General features: G+C 41.7%; 1 protein-coding gene across 20 annotated transcripts in view; it reads left to right on the forward strand.

Annotated features, from left to right (window-relative positions):
* CDC14B (cell division cycle 14B) overlaps positions 1–17147 on the forward strand; it is a 118047-nt gene that overhangs the window by 45866 nt on the left and 55034 nt on the right. For 12 of the 20 annotated variants that reach the window (XR_002336288.1, XR_002336289.1, XM_021064578.1 and 9 more), the window contains 3 exons: positions 3933–4023; positions 4723–4798; positions 10617–10709. Coding sequence is in view for 17 of the 20 variants with exons in the window: in XM_021064578.1 (XP_020920237.1) it covers positions 3933–4023; positions 4723–4798; positions 10617–10709 (260 nt within the window). In the remaining 3 variants the exon portion in view is untranslated. Of the gene's footprint in view, positions 1–2013; positions 2589–3932; positions 4024–4722; positions 4799–10616; positions 10710–17147 lie in introns of those variants that run through there. The other 8 variants (XM_021064589.1, XM_021064590.1, XM_021064584.1 and 5 more) reach the window with 3 other exon arrangements.

The following is a 17147-nucleotide window of genomic DNA, read 5'->3' on the forward strand; positions in this document are numbered from 1 at the left end:
CCTCTCTCTTCCTCCTCTGCCCCATACTATATAAACTATATCCTAGGGAATTAAATATCAGGTTTGTACTTGGAGGGAAAACCTCTCCCCCGTTGGCATTTAGCTCCTTCCAGTTTTATATGGGTTTGTTAAAAGAAACTGGATTTCAAGAGATGGTAGCCAGCAAGAGGTTACTAACTAGTTCTTTTGTTTAAATGTGTGCTAAGGACATCTTCCAGGTTGACTTCTACTGTTCCTGTTGTGGCTTGGAGGTTAATAACCTTGACTAGGATCCACGAGGATGTGGGTTTGATCCCTGGCCTGGATCGCTGGGTTAGGGTTCTGGTGTTGCTGTGAGCTAATGGTATAGGTTGCAGGTACTCGGATCCCACATTTCTGTGGCTGTGGCCAGAGGTGTAGCTCCGATTCAACCCCTAGCCTGGGAACCTCCATATGCCACAGATGCAGCCCTAAAAAGCAAAAAAAAAAAAAAAAAAAAACCCACCCAACAGTAGTAGTCAGAAGTATACTGAATGCTTCTTATCTTGAGGAAGAATCAGCTTTGGAAAGACACTGTTAGCCTGCAAGTTCACTTTTCCAGTTTCATAATTTTGGATAGGTAATATATGTTTTCAAAAGTTACAAAAAGACATAAATCTCTTTCCTTTCCCTATTTCCAGACGCCTAGTTTCCCCCTATAAAAGCAAACACTAATATCTTGTGTCTCCTTCCAAAGATATGCAAGATTTCATAGGCCATCATGTGCATATATGTTTTGAATACACACTTAGAGATTGTACTGCTTGGCAGTCTTGCCAGTGTTCAGTTTTGAGTCTTGAAATGTTCTGCCACAATGCCCTTTGTTGCCCTTCATGGAGGTTGTTTCAGTTTTTTTTTTCAAGGCCACACTGTGGCATGTGGAAGTTCCTAGCCTAGGGATAGAATTGGAGCTGCAGCTGCTGGCCTGCACCACAGCCACAGCAACATGGAATCTGAGCCCCATCTGTGATTTATACCACAACTCAAGGCAATGCCAGATCCTTAACCCACTGAGCAAGGCCAGGGATTGAACCCGCATCCTCTTGGATATGAGTTGGGTTCTAAACCTGCTGAACCACAGTGGGAACTCTCCGTTTGTATCCTTTACCCAAAGGCAATGAGCAGGCCTTTTTCCCTATCTCACCTTATCAAACTCCTTTTGATTTTTATCAGTCTGAAGGAGAAGTAATACCTTGCAGTTTAAATTTGTATTTTTGTTATTCTCCCCAATAACATGAAATTGAAGTTGGGCATCTTTTCGAGATGGACTTAAAATTATTTTTTCAGTTCATTACTTGAATTTGCGTTTATTGCCATGAAGACCATTTTAAACATCAATTTAACAGATCCTCTTAGGGCTTTTACATTTTATTTTCCTTTGAGAAGGCATTCTTCATTAAGAAAGAATTCATGATATTTAAAGACTTTTTTTGGAAGTTTAGAATAAGATTAGGAGGTATGCAGGCTTATTTTTGAGGCAAAAAAAAAGTATATGTTGTGATATATATCTACTGTATTGAGATGATAAAGTGTAATTCTTGGGAAGGAGTTGTTACCATATTAGTAGTTTGTTTTAAGGAAGAGTCATTGCAATTTTTTTTCCCCATGGATTATTAAAGTGACACTTTTTTGTAGGAAATTTAGAAGAATACAGGAGGGAATAAAAACCATCCCATAATCCTACTGCCAAATTATATATAACAAAATTGGAACCATACTCATACTGCATCTTTGTTTTTTCCCCACTTGAGACTAACATAGGAACTATAGGTGTAGAAAATACTTTAAATGGTCACTCAGTAGGGTGTGAGAATTTTTGCTTTTCATCCACAGTAATACTTTTCTAAGGCTAAATCTAAGGCCTTTAAAGGAATGAGTGACCTCCGTTTTAGAGTCATCCTTAAATTCTGAGCAGTTTTGAACAGGTCCAGGGCCTGCTGGCGTCCTGGAGGCTGGGCTTCTCCGCCCGGCCCGGCTGCCGCGCCCCCTGGTGGCGGTGGCAAGGACGGCCGAACGCGCGCCTGAAGGTCAGGTCTACCCCCTGAGCCCCGGAGCCCCATCGTCCGGAAAAATGCTTTCTAATCGCTTTCGGAGCCGCTTTCTTTAACAAGGCCGGTGTTTGGCTCTCTGCCCCTTCGCCTTGGTTCCCGACTTGGAGCGCAGAATTTTGGCACTGCAGGGGCTTGGCGCCGCGGATGGTGTCCCCGGATGGTGTCCCCGAGGCGGGGCAAAGCTCAGCCTGTGCAGTGTGGGGTGGTTTCCGCACCCCACTCCCTCGGCTCCCTCGCCTCCCCGTTTGGGGCGTTTGAGAAGTTTTGAACTTCCGGGGTTGGCTCGGCCAGGATTGCGGTGGGGTGGGCGGCCGAGGGGCGTCGCTGTGCTCAGGGCTTGGGCGCGGCCCTTTAAACTTTTGTTTTTTTAAACTTGCGGGGGTGTGGTTGTGCGTTCGTCCTCTCTCCGCTGGTTGCTCCCTGGCCACCCGGTCCTTCCCCCCGCCCCTCCTTCCAGATGCTGTGGAGTCATGAGCCGGGAGGGCGCAGGGACCCCTCTGGTGGCCGAAGTGATCAAAGGTGAGTGCGGAAGGCGCAGGGCTTGCCTGAACGGGGTGTCCCTGGGACACTCCCTATGCCAAGGGCATCAGGCAGTGCCAGGGATCGAGGAGATCCCTATTCCTGGCCAAAAGGTGCCTTTAAGCTTCAGGGCCAGGGTTCATGCTGTTTCATGGGTATGGGTGGCCTCCCAGGACTCCTAGTCCCCAGATGTGGTCCTGCTTTGGGGCGAATCCGCACAGACGTGCATTTGGGACCCTTGTTTCCTTACATCTTGGCTGGTGGCCTCTCCACCTCAGGGAGCAAAATCCACGGCCACTGTGCTTAGGGATCAAGGGTCGTTTGTGATTGGAAAGGAGTTAGCTCTGTCATGCGTTTGAGAGTTTATGGTTGCAAGACATTTTAGTTGAGTTTGCAGGGAAATAACTACAGATACTGTGTGGGATGAATTGCAGACAGAAATTGTTTAAATTACTATTTGGGGAAAGGATGCCAGCTGGCCTCCTTTGTATCTTGCATTTTAAGGGCTGTACTTGATTTTGCCACAATATGAATGTAAGTATTCTACTACCACTACTAGTATTACTACTTACTGCCAGGTATTAGGGATGACTTTGCTTCATCAAGGATTTTTAGGCAACTCTTTTTGGGGTGGGGCTGAAGAGGAAGGGTGGAGCTTCCCCACATTACTACAGTGTTACCATTCTTGCTAAACCTCACAGCCTGCATTTATGAAACACAAGTTCATCTCATTCTCATCATGCAGAAAACTCATTGCTTCTGTTGTAATGGTAACTTGTCTGATTGTAAAAATCATTGCAGAAGTACTGATTCTGAATCAAAAGTAGTGATCCCTAAGAACATTGGAGAAACATGATTTGTTGTGTTTTTCTTATAGCCTAAACTGTTAATTTTGAAGCAGTTTTGAAAGCATTTTCTCTCTACTTTTGAAGTGACTTTTTAGGGTCTCTTGAAGAGAGTGAGACACAGGGAAAGTCATCCAGGCTGATGGCCTAGCCATCAAATGCATGCTGCCATTTGCTGAAATTTTTTTAGTCCAGGAGAACTAATATTTTGTGATGAGAGGTTCTTTGAGAAATCAGGCCAAATCGCTATATGAAAAGTCAGTTATTGCTATTGAAACTTGTATTAAAGATTAATTTCTTCCGTTAAGAAAACTGCCTACTTATTTTTATATTCCAAAATAGTCAGAACATTTTGAAATTACCCGTTGGTACCCTTACCATTTGAAACATGCATGGAAAAAAGTAAAAATTTGACTTCACCTGAAGAGAGTTGCTTCATGATAAATGAAACAGTTTTTAATAATGTGAAGGAAGGAACATTACAATTTTTCCATTTCAGATCGCCTTTGTTTTGCCATTCTCTACAGCAGACCAAAGAGTTCATCAAATATACATTATTTCTGCATAGATAATGAACTTGAATATGAAAAGTAAGTATTGCTTTTTAAAAGATTATTAGTAACTTTTAAACAAGGAATTTAGGAGTTCCTGTCGTGGCGCAGTGGAAACCTATCCGACTAGGAACCAAGAGGTTGGGGTTCAATCCCTGGCCTCGCTCTGTGGATTAAGGATCTGGTGTTGCCATGAGCTGTGATGTAGGTCACAGACATGGCTCGGATCCTGCATTGCAAATAAATAAATAAATAAATAAAACTCTAAAGGTATGTTTATCAAATTGGAACATTAGAAACGAATCTGTTGATTGATTACAGGATGCTTTTTTCTTTAACTCTTGGTCATAAAGTGAATCCTTAGGGAAAAAAATCAAAATGAAAGAACCTTCCTAAATTTAACAATTTACATGTTAAATTCCAGTGGTTTACAATGTACTAAGTAAGATATGTTTTTGCCAGTGAAAAATATGTGTGGAAAAACAGCTTTCTTATTCAGAAGGTGTTTTCACATGTTCTTTGAGGTTAGATTTAGGCATTATAGCACTTGACATGTATTTTAATAGTCATCTTTTACCAGAATCTTTCTTCCATTAGTAAGGCAGTACCCTTAAGTTGTATAAACCATATTAATTTGATATTTCTTTTCTTGCTCTAATTGGATCTTATAGCTACCAGAAGGCATTTATAGTCAGAGCCATGGGAATAAACATATTTTTTTGTTTTTCATTTGTACAGCTTCTATGCAGATTTTGGACCACTCAATCTAGCAATGGTTTACAGATACTGCTGCAAGATAAATAAGAAATTGAAGGTAAAGTTTTTTTTTTTTTTACTGAAGATTTCATTTAAGTAATCATTGTTAGCCTGATGATGGGGGTTAGGGGAATCTTTTTTAAAAGGAAATGTCCTATTTTTCACTGCAGTGGTGTTTGGAACATACACATGGTTTATTTATTGTTTTATAAATTCATGGTAGTTTATGTGTTTTCCAGAGTTTTGATTGAATTCGATTAAGTTTGGGTCATTTGGTTCTGGTCTGGATAGGTGATGCTTGGATTCTTGAAAAATCTAAGTAGAAATAAATGGTTGATATAGAGAACCTCTTATGGTCTGAGCTTATGGAACTGAAAACTAACAAGAATCTTTCCTTCCATTTGTTACTGTTTTTTCTGCCTTCAGTTTGGTAGGGAATGTTAGCAGACTAATAAAGAGAAATCAGGAGTTCCCGTCGTGGCGCAGTGGTTAACGAATCCGACTAGGAACCATGAGGTTTCGGGTTCGGTCCCTGCGCTTTCTCAGTGGGTTAACGATCCGGCGTTGCCGTGAGCTGTGGTGTAGGTTGCAGACGCGGCTCGGATCCCGCGTTGCTATGGCTCTGGTGTAGGCCGGTGGCTACAGCTCCGATCCCCAGCCTGGGAACCTCCATACGCCGCGGGAGCGGCCCAAGAAATAGCAAAAAAAAAAAAAAAGAAAAGAGAAATCAGTTCATCTTCCTTTATTTCGTTATATCTTGAATCTCCCCTAATACTGTACTTCCTGTGAGCCTTCACCTTGGCCCTTTATGGATATGATTAAGGAGCAGGGAAGCAAGGGCAAACAGCCTTACCTTTAAGACTTATCACTGGAGTTCCCATTGTGGTGCAGCGGAAACGAATCCGACTAGGAACCATGAGGTTGCGGGTTTGATCCCTGGCCTCACTCAGCGGGTTAAGGATCCAGTGGTGTAGTGAGCTTAAGTTAAGTTTCCATGAGCTGTGGCGGGTTTGATCCCTGGCCTCACTCAGCGGGTTAAGGATCCAGTGGTGTAGTGAGCTTAAGTTAAGTTTCCATGAGCTGTGGTGTCGGTCACAGATACACCTCAGATCTGATGTTGCTGTGCCTGTAGGGTAGGCCGGCAGCTGTAGCTCCAGTTTGACCCCAGCCTGGAAACCTCCATATGCTGCAGGTGAGGCCCTAAAAAAGAAAAAAAAGAAAAAGACCATATCACTGAATCGAAAGAGTATATTACTACTAGTTTAAACTTAGACCTTATTCATGTCTTTAAAAAACTTACTGACTTATTGGTCATGTACCATAAGAAATGCTTATGTACTGCTAGCAATTCCAAAAGAGTCAGTGAAAATTCTCAAGTAGATTCGGGGTCAGGTACTTTTTAGAAACAGGTTTATTCAGTCGATTATTTAGTAGACTACCACACAGAAATAAAGTTTATTTTCAATTAAAAATTAAATTATATTAAAAATTGACGAGGAAGGCAGATTTTTTTTTTGCCCCCTTGAATATCAGGCTTAAAATTCCACTTCATAAATGTTAGAGGCATCTGTCAGATGAATTGCTAATATGTAAAAAGAAAGTTGTAGCAATGCTTTTTCTTTTGGTATTGTGTTTGTATTCACTAGAGATTTATACCGAGATAGAGACTCTTCTTTTTGGTCTTTGTTCTTCCCTGGAACAGATATATAAGTATTTATGTTTCCCCTACTTTGTTTTTCCAGTTGTCAGTGACAGGTTTTTTGTTTCATTCAGGGCCAGGAAGCTAAATATAATTTCCTTTCCCTCTACTTCTGTTCCTTTGCTTTAATTTTGAAAGACTTTTTTTTTTTGTTTGTTTGTTTTTTTTGTTTGTTTGTTTTTTTTAAGTACTTGGCCATCTATGGGCTTTTATCCTTTGGGTCAACCAAGAATATATTAGTCCTTTTTTAATGATTTTTTTTTTTTCCCCCAGCTGCAGCTGTGGTTTGTGGAAGTTCTAGGCTAGGGATCAAACCCACTGTGCTGCAAGGGAACTCCTTTTATATAATATATATGTATATGTATATTTATATTTTTTTATTGCTATTTCCCCAATGCATTTTTTTTTTCTACTGTACAGCATGGTGACCCAGTTACACATACATGTGTGTATTCTTTTTTCTAACATTATCATGCTCCGCCATAAGTGACTAGACGTAGAAAATATATATATATATATATATATATATGGTGTGTATGTATGTATGTATTTTTTTTTTGGCCTATGTACTAGTCCTTCTTAAAAAATTAAAAAAAAAATTTACTAGAACAACTTTCAGAGTGTTGACCATTCCACTTGGTTGAAACTTTAATTCCTATTAAACTAGTAGTGATAAAAATGTGTTGATAATTTATTCTTAACAGTGTCCTGTGCTAGTAGTGCTTGAAGGCTGTTGGGTTTTGTTTGTTTTTCTTTTCTTTTTTTTTTTTTTAACTAAATGAATTTTATTACATTTAGAGTTGTACAGTGATCATTACAACCCAATTTTATAGCATTTTCATCCCAAACCCCTAGCCCATCCCCCCACCCCCCAACCTATGTCCTTTGGAAACCATAAGTTTCTTTTTTCTTTTCTTTGCTTTTTAGGGCTGCACCTGAGGCATATGGAGTTTCCCAGGCTAGGGGTCAAATCGGAGCCACAGCCATAGCCATAGCAACACAAGGTCTGAGCCGTGTCTGTGACCTACACCATAGTTCACAGTGATGCTGGATCCTTAACCCACTGAGCAAGGCCAGGGGTTGAACCCACAACCTCATGGTTCCTAGTCAGAGTCGTTTTATGCCACGACGGGAACTCCTGAAACCATAAGTTTTTCAAAGTCTGTGAGTCAGTATCTGTTCTGCGAAGAAGTTCATTGTGTCCTTTTTTTAGATTCTACATGTAAGTGATAGCGTAGGACGTTGGTGTCTCACTGTCTGACTAACTTCACTTAGCATGATAATTTCTAAATCCATCCATGTTGCTAAAAATGCCAGTATTTCTTTCGTTTTAATGGCTGAGTAATATTCCATTGTGTATATGTACCACATCTTCTTATCCACTCCTCCATCAATGAACATTTAGGTTGTTTCTATGTCTTGGCTATTGTATATAGTGCTGCAATGAACATGTGTCTTTTTGAGTCATGGTTTTCTCTGGGTAGATGCCCAGGAGTGGGATTGCTGGATCAAATGGTAATTTTATTTTTAGTTTTCTGAGGAATATCTTCACACTGTTTTCCATAGTGGTTGCACCAATTTACATTCCCACCAACAGTGTAACAGGGTTCCCTTTTCTCCACACCCTCTCCAGAATTTATTGTTTGTAGACTTTTGATGATGGCCTTTCTGGCTGGTGTAAGGTAGTACCTCATAGTAGTTTTGACTTGCACTTCGCTAATAATTAGTAATGTTGAACATCTTTTCATCTGTTTTTTTTGCCATCCATATGTCTTCTTTGGAGAATTGTCTGTTTGGATCTTCTGCCTTTTTTTTTTTTTTTTTTTTTTTTTGGTATTGAGCTGCAGGAAGGGTTTATAAATTTTGGAGATTAATCCCTTGTCAGTCGCTTTATTTGCAAATATTTTCTCCCATTCTGTGGGTTGTCTTTTCGTGTTGTTTAGGGTTTCCTTTGCTGTGCAGAAACTTTTAAGTTTAATTAGGTCCATTTATTTTTGTTTGTATTGTCATTACTCTAGGAGGTGGATCTGGATTTCTTTTTTGGTTGACCTGTGGCACATGGAGTTCCCAGGCCAGGGTACAGATGTGAGCCACAGTTGCAGCCTATGCAGCAGCCGAAGCAATGCAGGATTCTTTAACCCACTGTGCCCAGCTGGGACTGAACCTGCATCCTGGCACTGTAGAGGCACCACCCATCCCATTGTGCAGCAGTGGGAACTCTGGGTTTTATTTGTTTTTAAATCAACTTGGACCTCTTACTCTATGTAAGTGACTAAAGGAAAATATGTACATATTCATCATTGAAACACCCAAACATTGATATACAAAAGCCAAGGAATACTGTGCTTATTTAACTGAGTATAATCTGTTCTTTGCCCTTACTTAGATCCATTTCTACTCACATTAGTGAAGTACCGGTGAGGAAGTGCTAACAAATGAGTTCCTTTGTTTTTTGGGTTTTTTTTGGTTTGTTTGTTTGTTTTTTTTGATTTTGTGGCCACACACCCTGCATATGAAAGTTCCTGGGCCAGGGATTGAATCCTAGCCACAGCTGTGACCTATACCACAGCTGCAGCAATACCTGAACTTTTTAGCATACTGCCTGGGCCAGGGATCGAATCCCCACCTCTGCAGGAACCCAAGCTGCTGCAGTTGGATTCTTAACTCACTGTTCCACAGTGGGAACTCCCTTTTGGTTTTAAAATTACGTATCCTCTGTATTTTTAACTTTTTTTTTTTTGGTCTTTTGTCTTTTTAGGGCTGCACCCATGGCATAAGGAGGTTCCCAGGCGAGGGGTCAAATCAGAGCTACAGCTGCCTGCCTACACCACAGCCACAGCAATGCAGGATCTGAGCTGCATCTGCAACCTACACCACAGCTCATGGCAACGCTGGATCCTTAACCCACTGAGCGAGGCCAGGGATCAAACCCACAACCTCATGGTTCCTAGTTGGATTCGTTTCTGCTGAGCCATGATGGGAACTCCTATTTTTAACTTTTTATTGAAGCATAATATATGTACAGAAATATGTACAGTTTGGGCATACAGCGCAATGAATTTTCATACACTGAATACACATAGGTAATTATTTTGATCATCAAATCAAGAACAGAACATTATGAGCAGCCCAGAAACACCCCGAAAGAACCCAGTGTAACACCCTCCTTACACCAACCCTTCCGTATCCATTTACTATCCTGATTTCTGACAGAATGAATTATTTTTGCGCATTTTTATATACTTTTATTTTAATTTAAAGGTTTGGGGAATAGGTTTTTTTTCTTCTTTTTTTTTTTTTTTTTTTTTTTTAATCTTTTTAGGGCTGTACCTGCAGCATGTGGAAGTTCCCAGGCTGGGGGTCAAATTGGAGCTGCAGCTGCTACATCACAGCCACAGCAAGGCCAGATCCAAGCCACATCTGTGACCTATGCTGCAGCTCACGGCAACACCGGTTCCTTCACAGACTGAGGGAGGCCAGAGATTGAATGAACCTGCATCTGCATGGATTCTACTTGGGTTCTTAAGCTGCTGAGCCACAGTGGGAACTCTAGGAATAGATTTTTTTTTTTAAAAAAAAAGCAGACAGGAGTTCCCATTGACACAGTGGGATTGGTGGCATCTCTGCAGTGCCAGGACTCATGTTCATTCCCTAGCCCAACACAGTGAGTTAAAGGATCTATTGCTATAGCTGTGGCATAGGTTGCAACTGCAGCTTGGATCTGATCCCTGGTCCAGGAATTCCATGTGCCACAGGGTGGCCAAAAAAGAAAAAAAAAAAGAAAAAAAGAAAAAGGCAGACAGGAGGAAAAGAAAGAAAAGGTCTCTTCTACTCTCTTTTCCAGATTTTTATGTATTCTTTCAGAGGTAATCTGTACTTAAAACGTATCTGTTTATATGTCCTTTCACCCTTAAAAAAAAAATTGTAGTTGATTTATAGTGTCATATTAGTTTCAGTGTCTCCTCTCCTACTCTTTAATTATACATTTATTCTACTCTAAGAATATGTTCTTTATGGGAAGGTACATGGCATTTTGGGGTATCAGAGTTCATCTTTTTAAAGGTCTTGCTAATACGAATGCTGTGACATTGTGAGATACGGAATTTAGTTACAAAGTAAAGTTTTGTTCAACTTGCAGTTAGAAAGCGGATACTAACACCTGTTTATCTTTATGCAGTCCATTACAATGCTAAGAAAGAAAATTATTCATTTTACTGGCCCTGATCAGAGAAAACAGGCAAATGCTGCTTTCCTTATTGGATGTTATATGGTAAGCAACTCCTTTTCTCATATATTAGTGAACATTCATACAATAGTGGTACTTTAAGTTTGTGATTGGAATTTTGAAATTTCTTTTTCGGAGCTGTCTTGATTTCTTTCTAGAAAGAAGATATTATGCATTGAAAAAATTGACCAGCTCGGGGGGAGTTCCCGTCATGGCACAGTGGTTAACGAATCCAGCTAGGAACCATGGGGTTGCGGGTTCGATCCCTGGCCTTCCTTGCTCAATGGGTTAACGATCCGGCGTTGCCATGAGCTGTGGTGTAGGTCGAAGATGCGGCTGGGATCCCGCGTTGCTGCGGCTCTGGTGTAGGCTGGTGGCTACAGCTCCGGGAGCGGCCCAAGAAATTGCAAAAAGACAAAAAAAAAAAAAAAAAAATTTGACCAGATGAGAAAGGTTATGGGAGAAGGAGTATATGGGAGATCTCTGTACCTTAGATTTGCAGTTTTGAACCTAAAACTGCTCTAAAAAAGGCTGTTTTCAAAAAAACTGACCAACTTGTGTGAAACCTTTTTAATGTATCACAACACTTAGGATTAGAAAGTAATGCCCCAGGAATTCCCTGGTGTCCTAGCAGTTAAGAATTTGTCATTGTCACTGCTGTGGTGAGGGTTTGATCCCTGCTGGGAACTTCCACGTGCTGGGCGTGTGGCCAGGAAAAAAAAAAAAAAGGAAGAAAGAAAATAATGCTCCCAAGCTGTGTTTTTATTAACTCATGATCCATTTAGTAAAGTTGTGGAAGTAGAGTCAGGACCAGTAATTGATTTAAACAAAAACCATCAAAAGTGTATCACACGAGGTAAGAGTGCTTTATAATTTGAATACAGGCCATTTTTTTTAACTAAAATGTGACCTAAGCACATCAAAACATACAGCAGGAGGACATGGGATGGGAATATTGTAGGGAAATGGGTAACAGAGAGTGTAGATCACATACAACTTTGAGTGGTTGGTCTCTTTGGGGTCATTGAAAGTATGCTTTGGAATAGTGAGTATTTCATGAGTTCTGAATTCATTTATTTGTAAATACCATGGAAGCCATTTGGTTATTTAGAGTCAGATTTTTATCTAGTTCCTCCTGCATGCATTGGCAGGAGTACCCAGATAGCACTTCTTCCTGCGTAAGCTAAGAGATCCTCAAGTGTTGTCCCTTGTGGCTTTGGCGGAGTGGAAGCTAGCTGCTCTACCTATCAAGGGAGGGAGTTCCCACTGTGGCTCAGCATAACAAATGCGACTTGTCCCTGGGGGGTGGGAGCGAGGGTGGGTGGGGGGAGGAATATCGAGTGTAGTTTTCTTCCACTCCCACCCACCACGGGTGCAGTAGTTATTTTAGATTAAAAAGCTTTGGTGTTCGGAGTTCCCAAAGCTCAGCAGGTTATGAACCCGACTAGTTTCCATGAGGATGTGAATTCAATCCTTGGCCTCGCTCCGTGGGTTAAGGATCCAGCGTTGCCGTGAGCTGAGATGTCGATTACAGGTGCGGCTTGTATCCTGAGTTGCTCTGGCTGGGGTGTAGGCCAGCAGCTGCAGCTCTGATTTGACCCCTAGGCTGGGAACTTTCATATGCTGCAAGAGTGGCCCTAAAACGAAAAAAGGAGGGGGAAGAAAAAAACTTTTAATGTTGGAGTTCTTTTTTAATTATAGTTGATGTATTTTTTTTTTCTTTCTTTCTTTGTAGGGCTGCACCTGCGGCTTATGGAAGTTCCTGGCCCAGGGGTCATAAACACCTGAGAAGTTTACAGATGAAAAGTAGGTACCACAGACCTCCACCAGGAGGGTTGGGGGAACCAGGATTTTCAGAGAACTACTAGACTTTGTGACCTTTTTGTGGTGGCAGTCCTGGAAATATTTTGCCAACCTAAGTACCAATCGAATTACCTTATGTAACATGTGAAGGATCTTCATTTGTTTCATATGTGACCTGAAGTCTTGGTTCAGGAGATGATGATCTGATGAAAAACAGATTATTTCTTGGTACTATGAAAAGCACTCCTGTAACAAGCTATACAGGAGTATGCTAAACTGTTCAAATTTTCTTTTGAAATTTATTTATTTATTTATTTTTGGCTTTTTAGGGCCAACCCTGTGGCATATGGAAGTTCCTGGGGTAGGGATCGACTTGGAGCTGCAGCTGCCAGTCTACACCACAGCCACAGCAGTGCAGGATCCAAGCTGCATCTGAGACCTACACCACAGCTCAGGGCAATGCCAGACCCTTAACCTCCTGAGCAAGGCCAGGATTCAGACCTGTATCCTCATGGATACTAGCTAGTTGGGTTTGTAACCTGCTGAGCCACAGCAGGAGCTCTCATTGCTACCTCCCCCAGCTTGCTACTTGCTTTGGTCATGCTTTCATTTTTTTTTTTTTTTTTAAATTTCTTATTTTTTTGAGTATTTAGAACATAGTTCTAAAATATATTAAAATTTTTTTTAATTAAAGTATAGTTGATTTACAGTGTTGTTTCAATTTCTGCTGTACAGAAAAGTGACCAAGTCATACACACACACACACACACACACTTTCTCTCATACTATTTTCCATCATGTTCATGGTTTCTTTTAAAATGCTTTTTCTGATGTGTAAGTTGATAATCTGGTACTTAACAATGATTAGACCAAAAGTTGGTGGTACTCGTTGAAATTGCACCTCAAAATTGCATAGTTTCTTTTTCTATGTTGAAGGTATTCCATTAGCAACAATGATTAAGAACTTTTTGTATTTTTTTTTTTTTTTTTTTTAATTTGTGCTCACAAAAGTAATTGAGAAGAGGGAGTTCCCGCTGTGGCGCACAGTTGGTTAATGATCCAGCTTGTCTCTGTGGCATTGCTGGTTGGATCCCTGACCCAGCACAGTGGGTCGAGGATCTGGTGATGCTGCAGCTGTGGCATAGTTTGCAGATGTGGCTTGGATTTGATCCCTGGCCTGGGATCTTCCATATGCTGTGGGTATGGTCAAAAAGAGAAAAACATAATTGAGAGAAATGTTTGAGATAACTAAGTTTTACTGTCAGCTCTTAATGTCTGAAACACAGGTTATAGATTTTTTTTCTCTTAAAATTTGATTTCTTAGGCGTATCCAGATAGGGACTTTTGTTTGCTTTTTGCTCCCCTCCCCCCCCTTTTTGGCCACCCCCTGGCATATGGAGTTTCCGGGCTAGGGAGCATATCTGAGCTGCAGTTGCGACGTACACTGCTGTTGTGGCCATACCGGGTCCTTAACCCACTGTGCTTGGTTGGGAATCAAACCTATGTCCCAGCGCTTTATAGGTGCCACCTGATCCTGTTGTGCCTCAGCAGGAACTCCTTTTCTTTGTGTGTTTATCATCCCTCCTGGTGTATTTTGTGCTTGGCAGCAAAAATCCTGAGAGTGGGGGTGTGGACAGAATGTATGCAGGGTCCCAGGAAAGAGAGACTGGAGAGGTAGCTGTTTTTAACTGGGATATTTGATCCCATTAGTTGGCCAGTCACTGGGGAGAGGAACCCCATAGGTTAGAGTAGATCGTGACAGCTTTACAGGAGAAGGAACACAGCCAGAATTCTTGGTGCTCAACTTAAAGTATGGAAGAGCACCCTGGAGAATGGCCCTTTGTATAGCTGTAAATGTTTTTGTACCATCCAGGAGATAATCTGGATGTTTGAAGCACTTCCACCTAAGATAACCTTCTCCTGGAGATCCCGTTGTGGCGCAGTGGTTAACGAATCCGACAAGGAACCATGGGGTTGGGGGTTCGATCCCTGCCCTTGCTCAGTGGGTTAACGATCCGGCGTTGCCATGAGTTGTGGTGTAGGTCGCAGATGCGTCTTGGATCCCGAGTTGCTGTGGCTCTGGCGTAGGCTGGCAGCTACAGCTCCGATTAGACCCCTAGCCTGGGAACCTCCATTTGCCGTGGGAGGGGCCCAAGAAATGGCAAAAAGACAAAAAAACAAAACAAAAACAAACCTTCTCCTGAGCAGAACCCACAAAGCTCTGCATGGGCTGCTTTGGCATCAGTCATTTGTCTCTGGTCAGAACAGATGTCCCCAAAATGGTGAGGTCTTGAGCCAGATATGGTGCCTTCAGTGTGAAATAACCCCTCAGAGGGTAGCCATGGGCATGGTGGGAACCGAGCGTTATCTTAGACACAAAACTCTGGATACTTTTATAGATAAGAAGTCTCTTTTTAGATCTTGTTGCTGTTGTTTTCCATAACTAGTGAAAGAGCCCTGACCCCTTCGGCATATTGATTGAAAATTTGTTGGCACTTTGTTCCCAGTTTGATGTTGGCCTTTTGACTTTGCTTGTGGCTCTATTGGGCACGTGGAAGTTTATTTTTTCTATAGTTAATATATTTTAGATTTAGAAATCCTTCCAGGATTTTATACTCTGAGGTTAGCACTGATTTGATTGCTTAGGAAAGTGCCAGGTAAGCAATTTGGACTTCCACTTGAATTCATTCTTCTGTTCAGTTAGAAGCCAGCTTGGCAGGGGTTTTACAGTTCTTGGCTGTAGCAGGTGTCTTTGCAGCCATGACTGGCTGGCTAAAGTAGAAGCGTGGAGCTGTAATGATGCTAGGTGGGGAAACAGGAGAAAACTTCTAAGAAAAGGAGATTTAATAGTAGCAAAACAGTGTTGAGATGTAATATGAATACCCCAAGAGATTAAACATAAGAGTAAGTAGTGAAGGTGTGATCTGATTGAAATTTATTGCATATTCTTTTTTTTTTTTTTTTTTTTTTTGGTCTTTTTTTTGTCTTGTAGGGCCGTACCAGCAGCATATGGAGGTTCCTAGGCTAGGGGTCATCTCGGAGCTGGAGCCACCGGCCTATGCCAGAACCACAGAAATGTGGGATCTGAGCTACGTCTTTGACCTACACTACAGCTCACGGCAACGCCGGATCGGTAGCCCACTGAGCGAGGCCAGGGATCGAACCCGCGTCCTCATGGATGCCAGTCAGGTTTGTTAACCATGGAGCCACAATGGGAACTCCCCCGTTGCATAATTTGATTAAAACTTTGTAGAGATGCGTGAGAATTCTCTAAAAACTGGTCTTTAGGCCTGATAACTTTTTCTAGAGTTGTTTGGAGAATTTTGGAGATAATAAGGCTTTCTAATGACTGCCTTAGAAGGTGGTGTAATATTAAAACAAAAACAAAGAGTCTGGAGGAAGTGCACTCAGGAAGGAAGTATTCCAAATGGACTGTGGACTGACTCTATCTTTGTCCTTTTTATCTTTTTTTTTGGATTAGCCTGTGGCATGTGGCAGTTCCCAGACCAGGGATCCAACCTGAGCCACAGCGCACAGCTGTGACAACACCAGATCCTTTAACTGCTAGGTAACCAGGGAACTCCTTTTCTTCATCTTTTATTAAAAAAAAGAATCTGGAGTTCCCGTTGTGGCGCAATGGAAATGAATCCAACTAGGAACCATGAGGTTGTCGCTTCGATCCCTGGCCTCGTTCAGTGAGTTAAGGATCAGGCCTTGCCGTGAGCTGTGGTGTAGGTCACAGATGCAGCTCGGATCCTGTGCTGCTGTGGCTGTGGTGTAGGCTGGCAGCTACAGCTCCGATTCAACCCCTAGCCTGGGAACCTCCATATGCTGCAGGTGCAGCCCTAAAGAAGGACAAAAGGCAAAACCAAAACAACACCAAAAAAACCGCAACAAAACCAAAACACCCTGGGCTTTATTATTTGAGACCTAAGTTGTAAGGGCTGAAACTATTAATGATCAAGTTGGGATGTTTTTGTTTCAGTCTATGAGTCATCCTGTTGCTAAGCAACCATCTCCCAGGTATTGAAACATAGATCAGTAATCCAAGATCAGAAGTTTTCACAGGGGCTACGTTAGGCAGGTAGTAATTTTTCAAATGTGAGCTGTGGAAGACCTAGAAATACCTATGGTATTGTTCAGCAAAAAAAAAAAAAAAAAAAAGGCAAAACAGAAAACCCCACGAAAAACAAAAACAAGAAACTTTGTACTTTGATTTTGAAAAACTCTATGACTTCTCAAGTAATTTTCTATACCAGTATTTTATTTTTTTCCTGTGAGATCGCCGTTAGCTTCTTCAAAGAGGTTCTTTACCCCGAAGAGAGACAGCAGGTTCTCCTTATGTTTCCTAAGCCGTAGGGCTTCTTTACATTTGCATTTCCACACTTGTCATTTTTTTTTAATTACTTAATGAGTTTTATAAGATTTATAGGTGTACTGCAATCATCACAACCTAGTTTTACAGCAGTTTTTGCTTTATTAAGGCTGAACCTGTGGCATGTGGAGGTTTCCAGGCTAGGGGTTGAATCGGAGCTGCAGTTGCCAGCTTACGCCACAGCCACAGCCACAGTCACACCAGATCCAGGCTGTGTCTTCGAGCTACACCACAGCTCACAGCAACGCTGCATCCTTGATCCACTGATCGAGGCCAGGGATTGAACCCGCGTCCTTGTGGATGCT

Source organism: Sus scrofa, chromosome 10 (genome assembly GCF_000003025.6).
Source record: "Sus scrofa isolate TJ Tabasco breed Duroc chromosome 10, Sscrofa11.1, whole genome shotgun sequence".
In the NCBI taxonomy this organism is placed as follows: Eukaryota; Metazoa; Chordata; class Mammalia; order Artiodactyla; family Suidae; genus Sus; species Sus scrofa.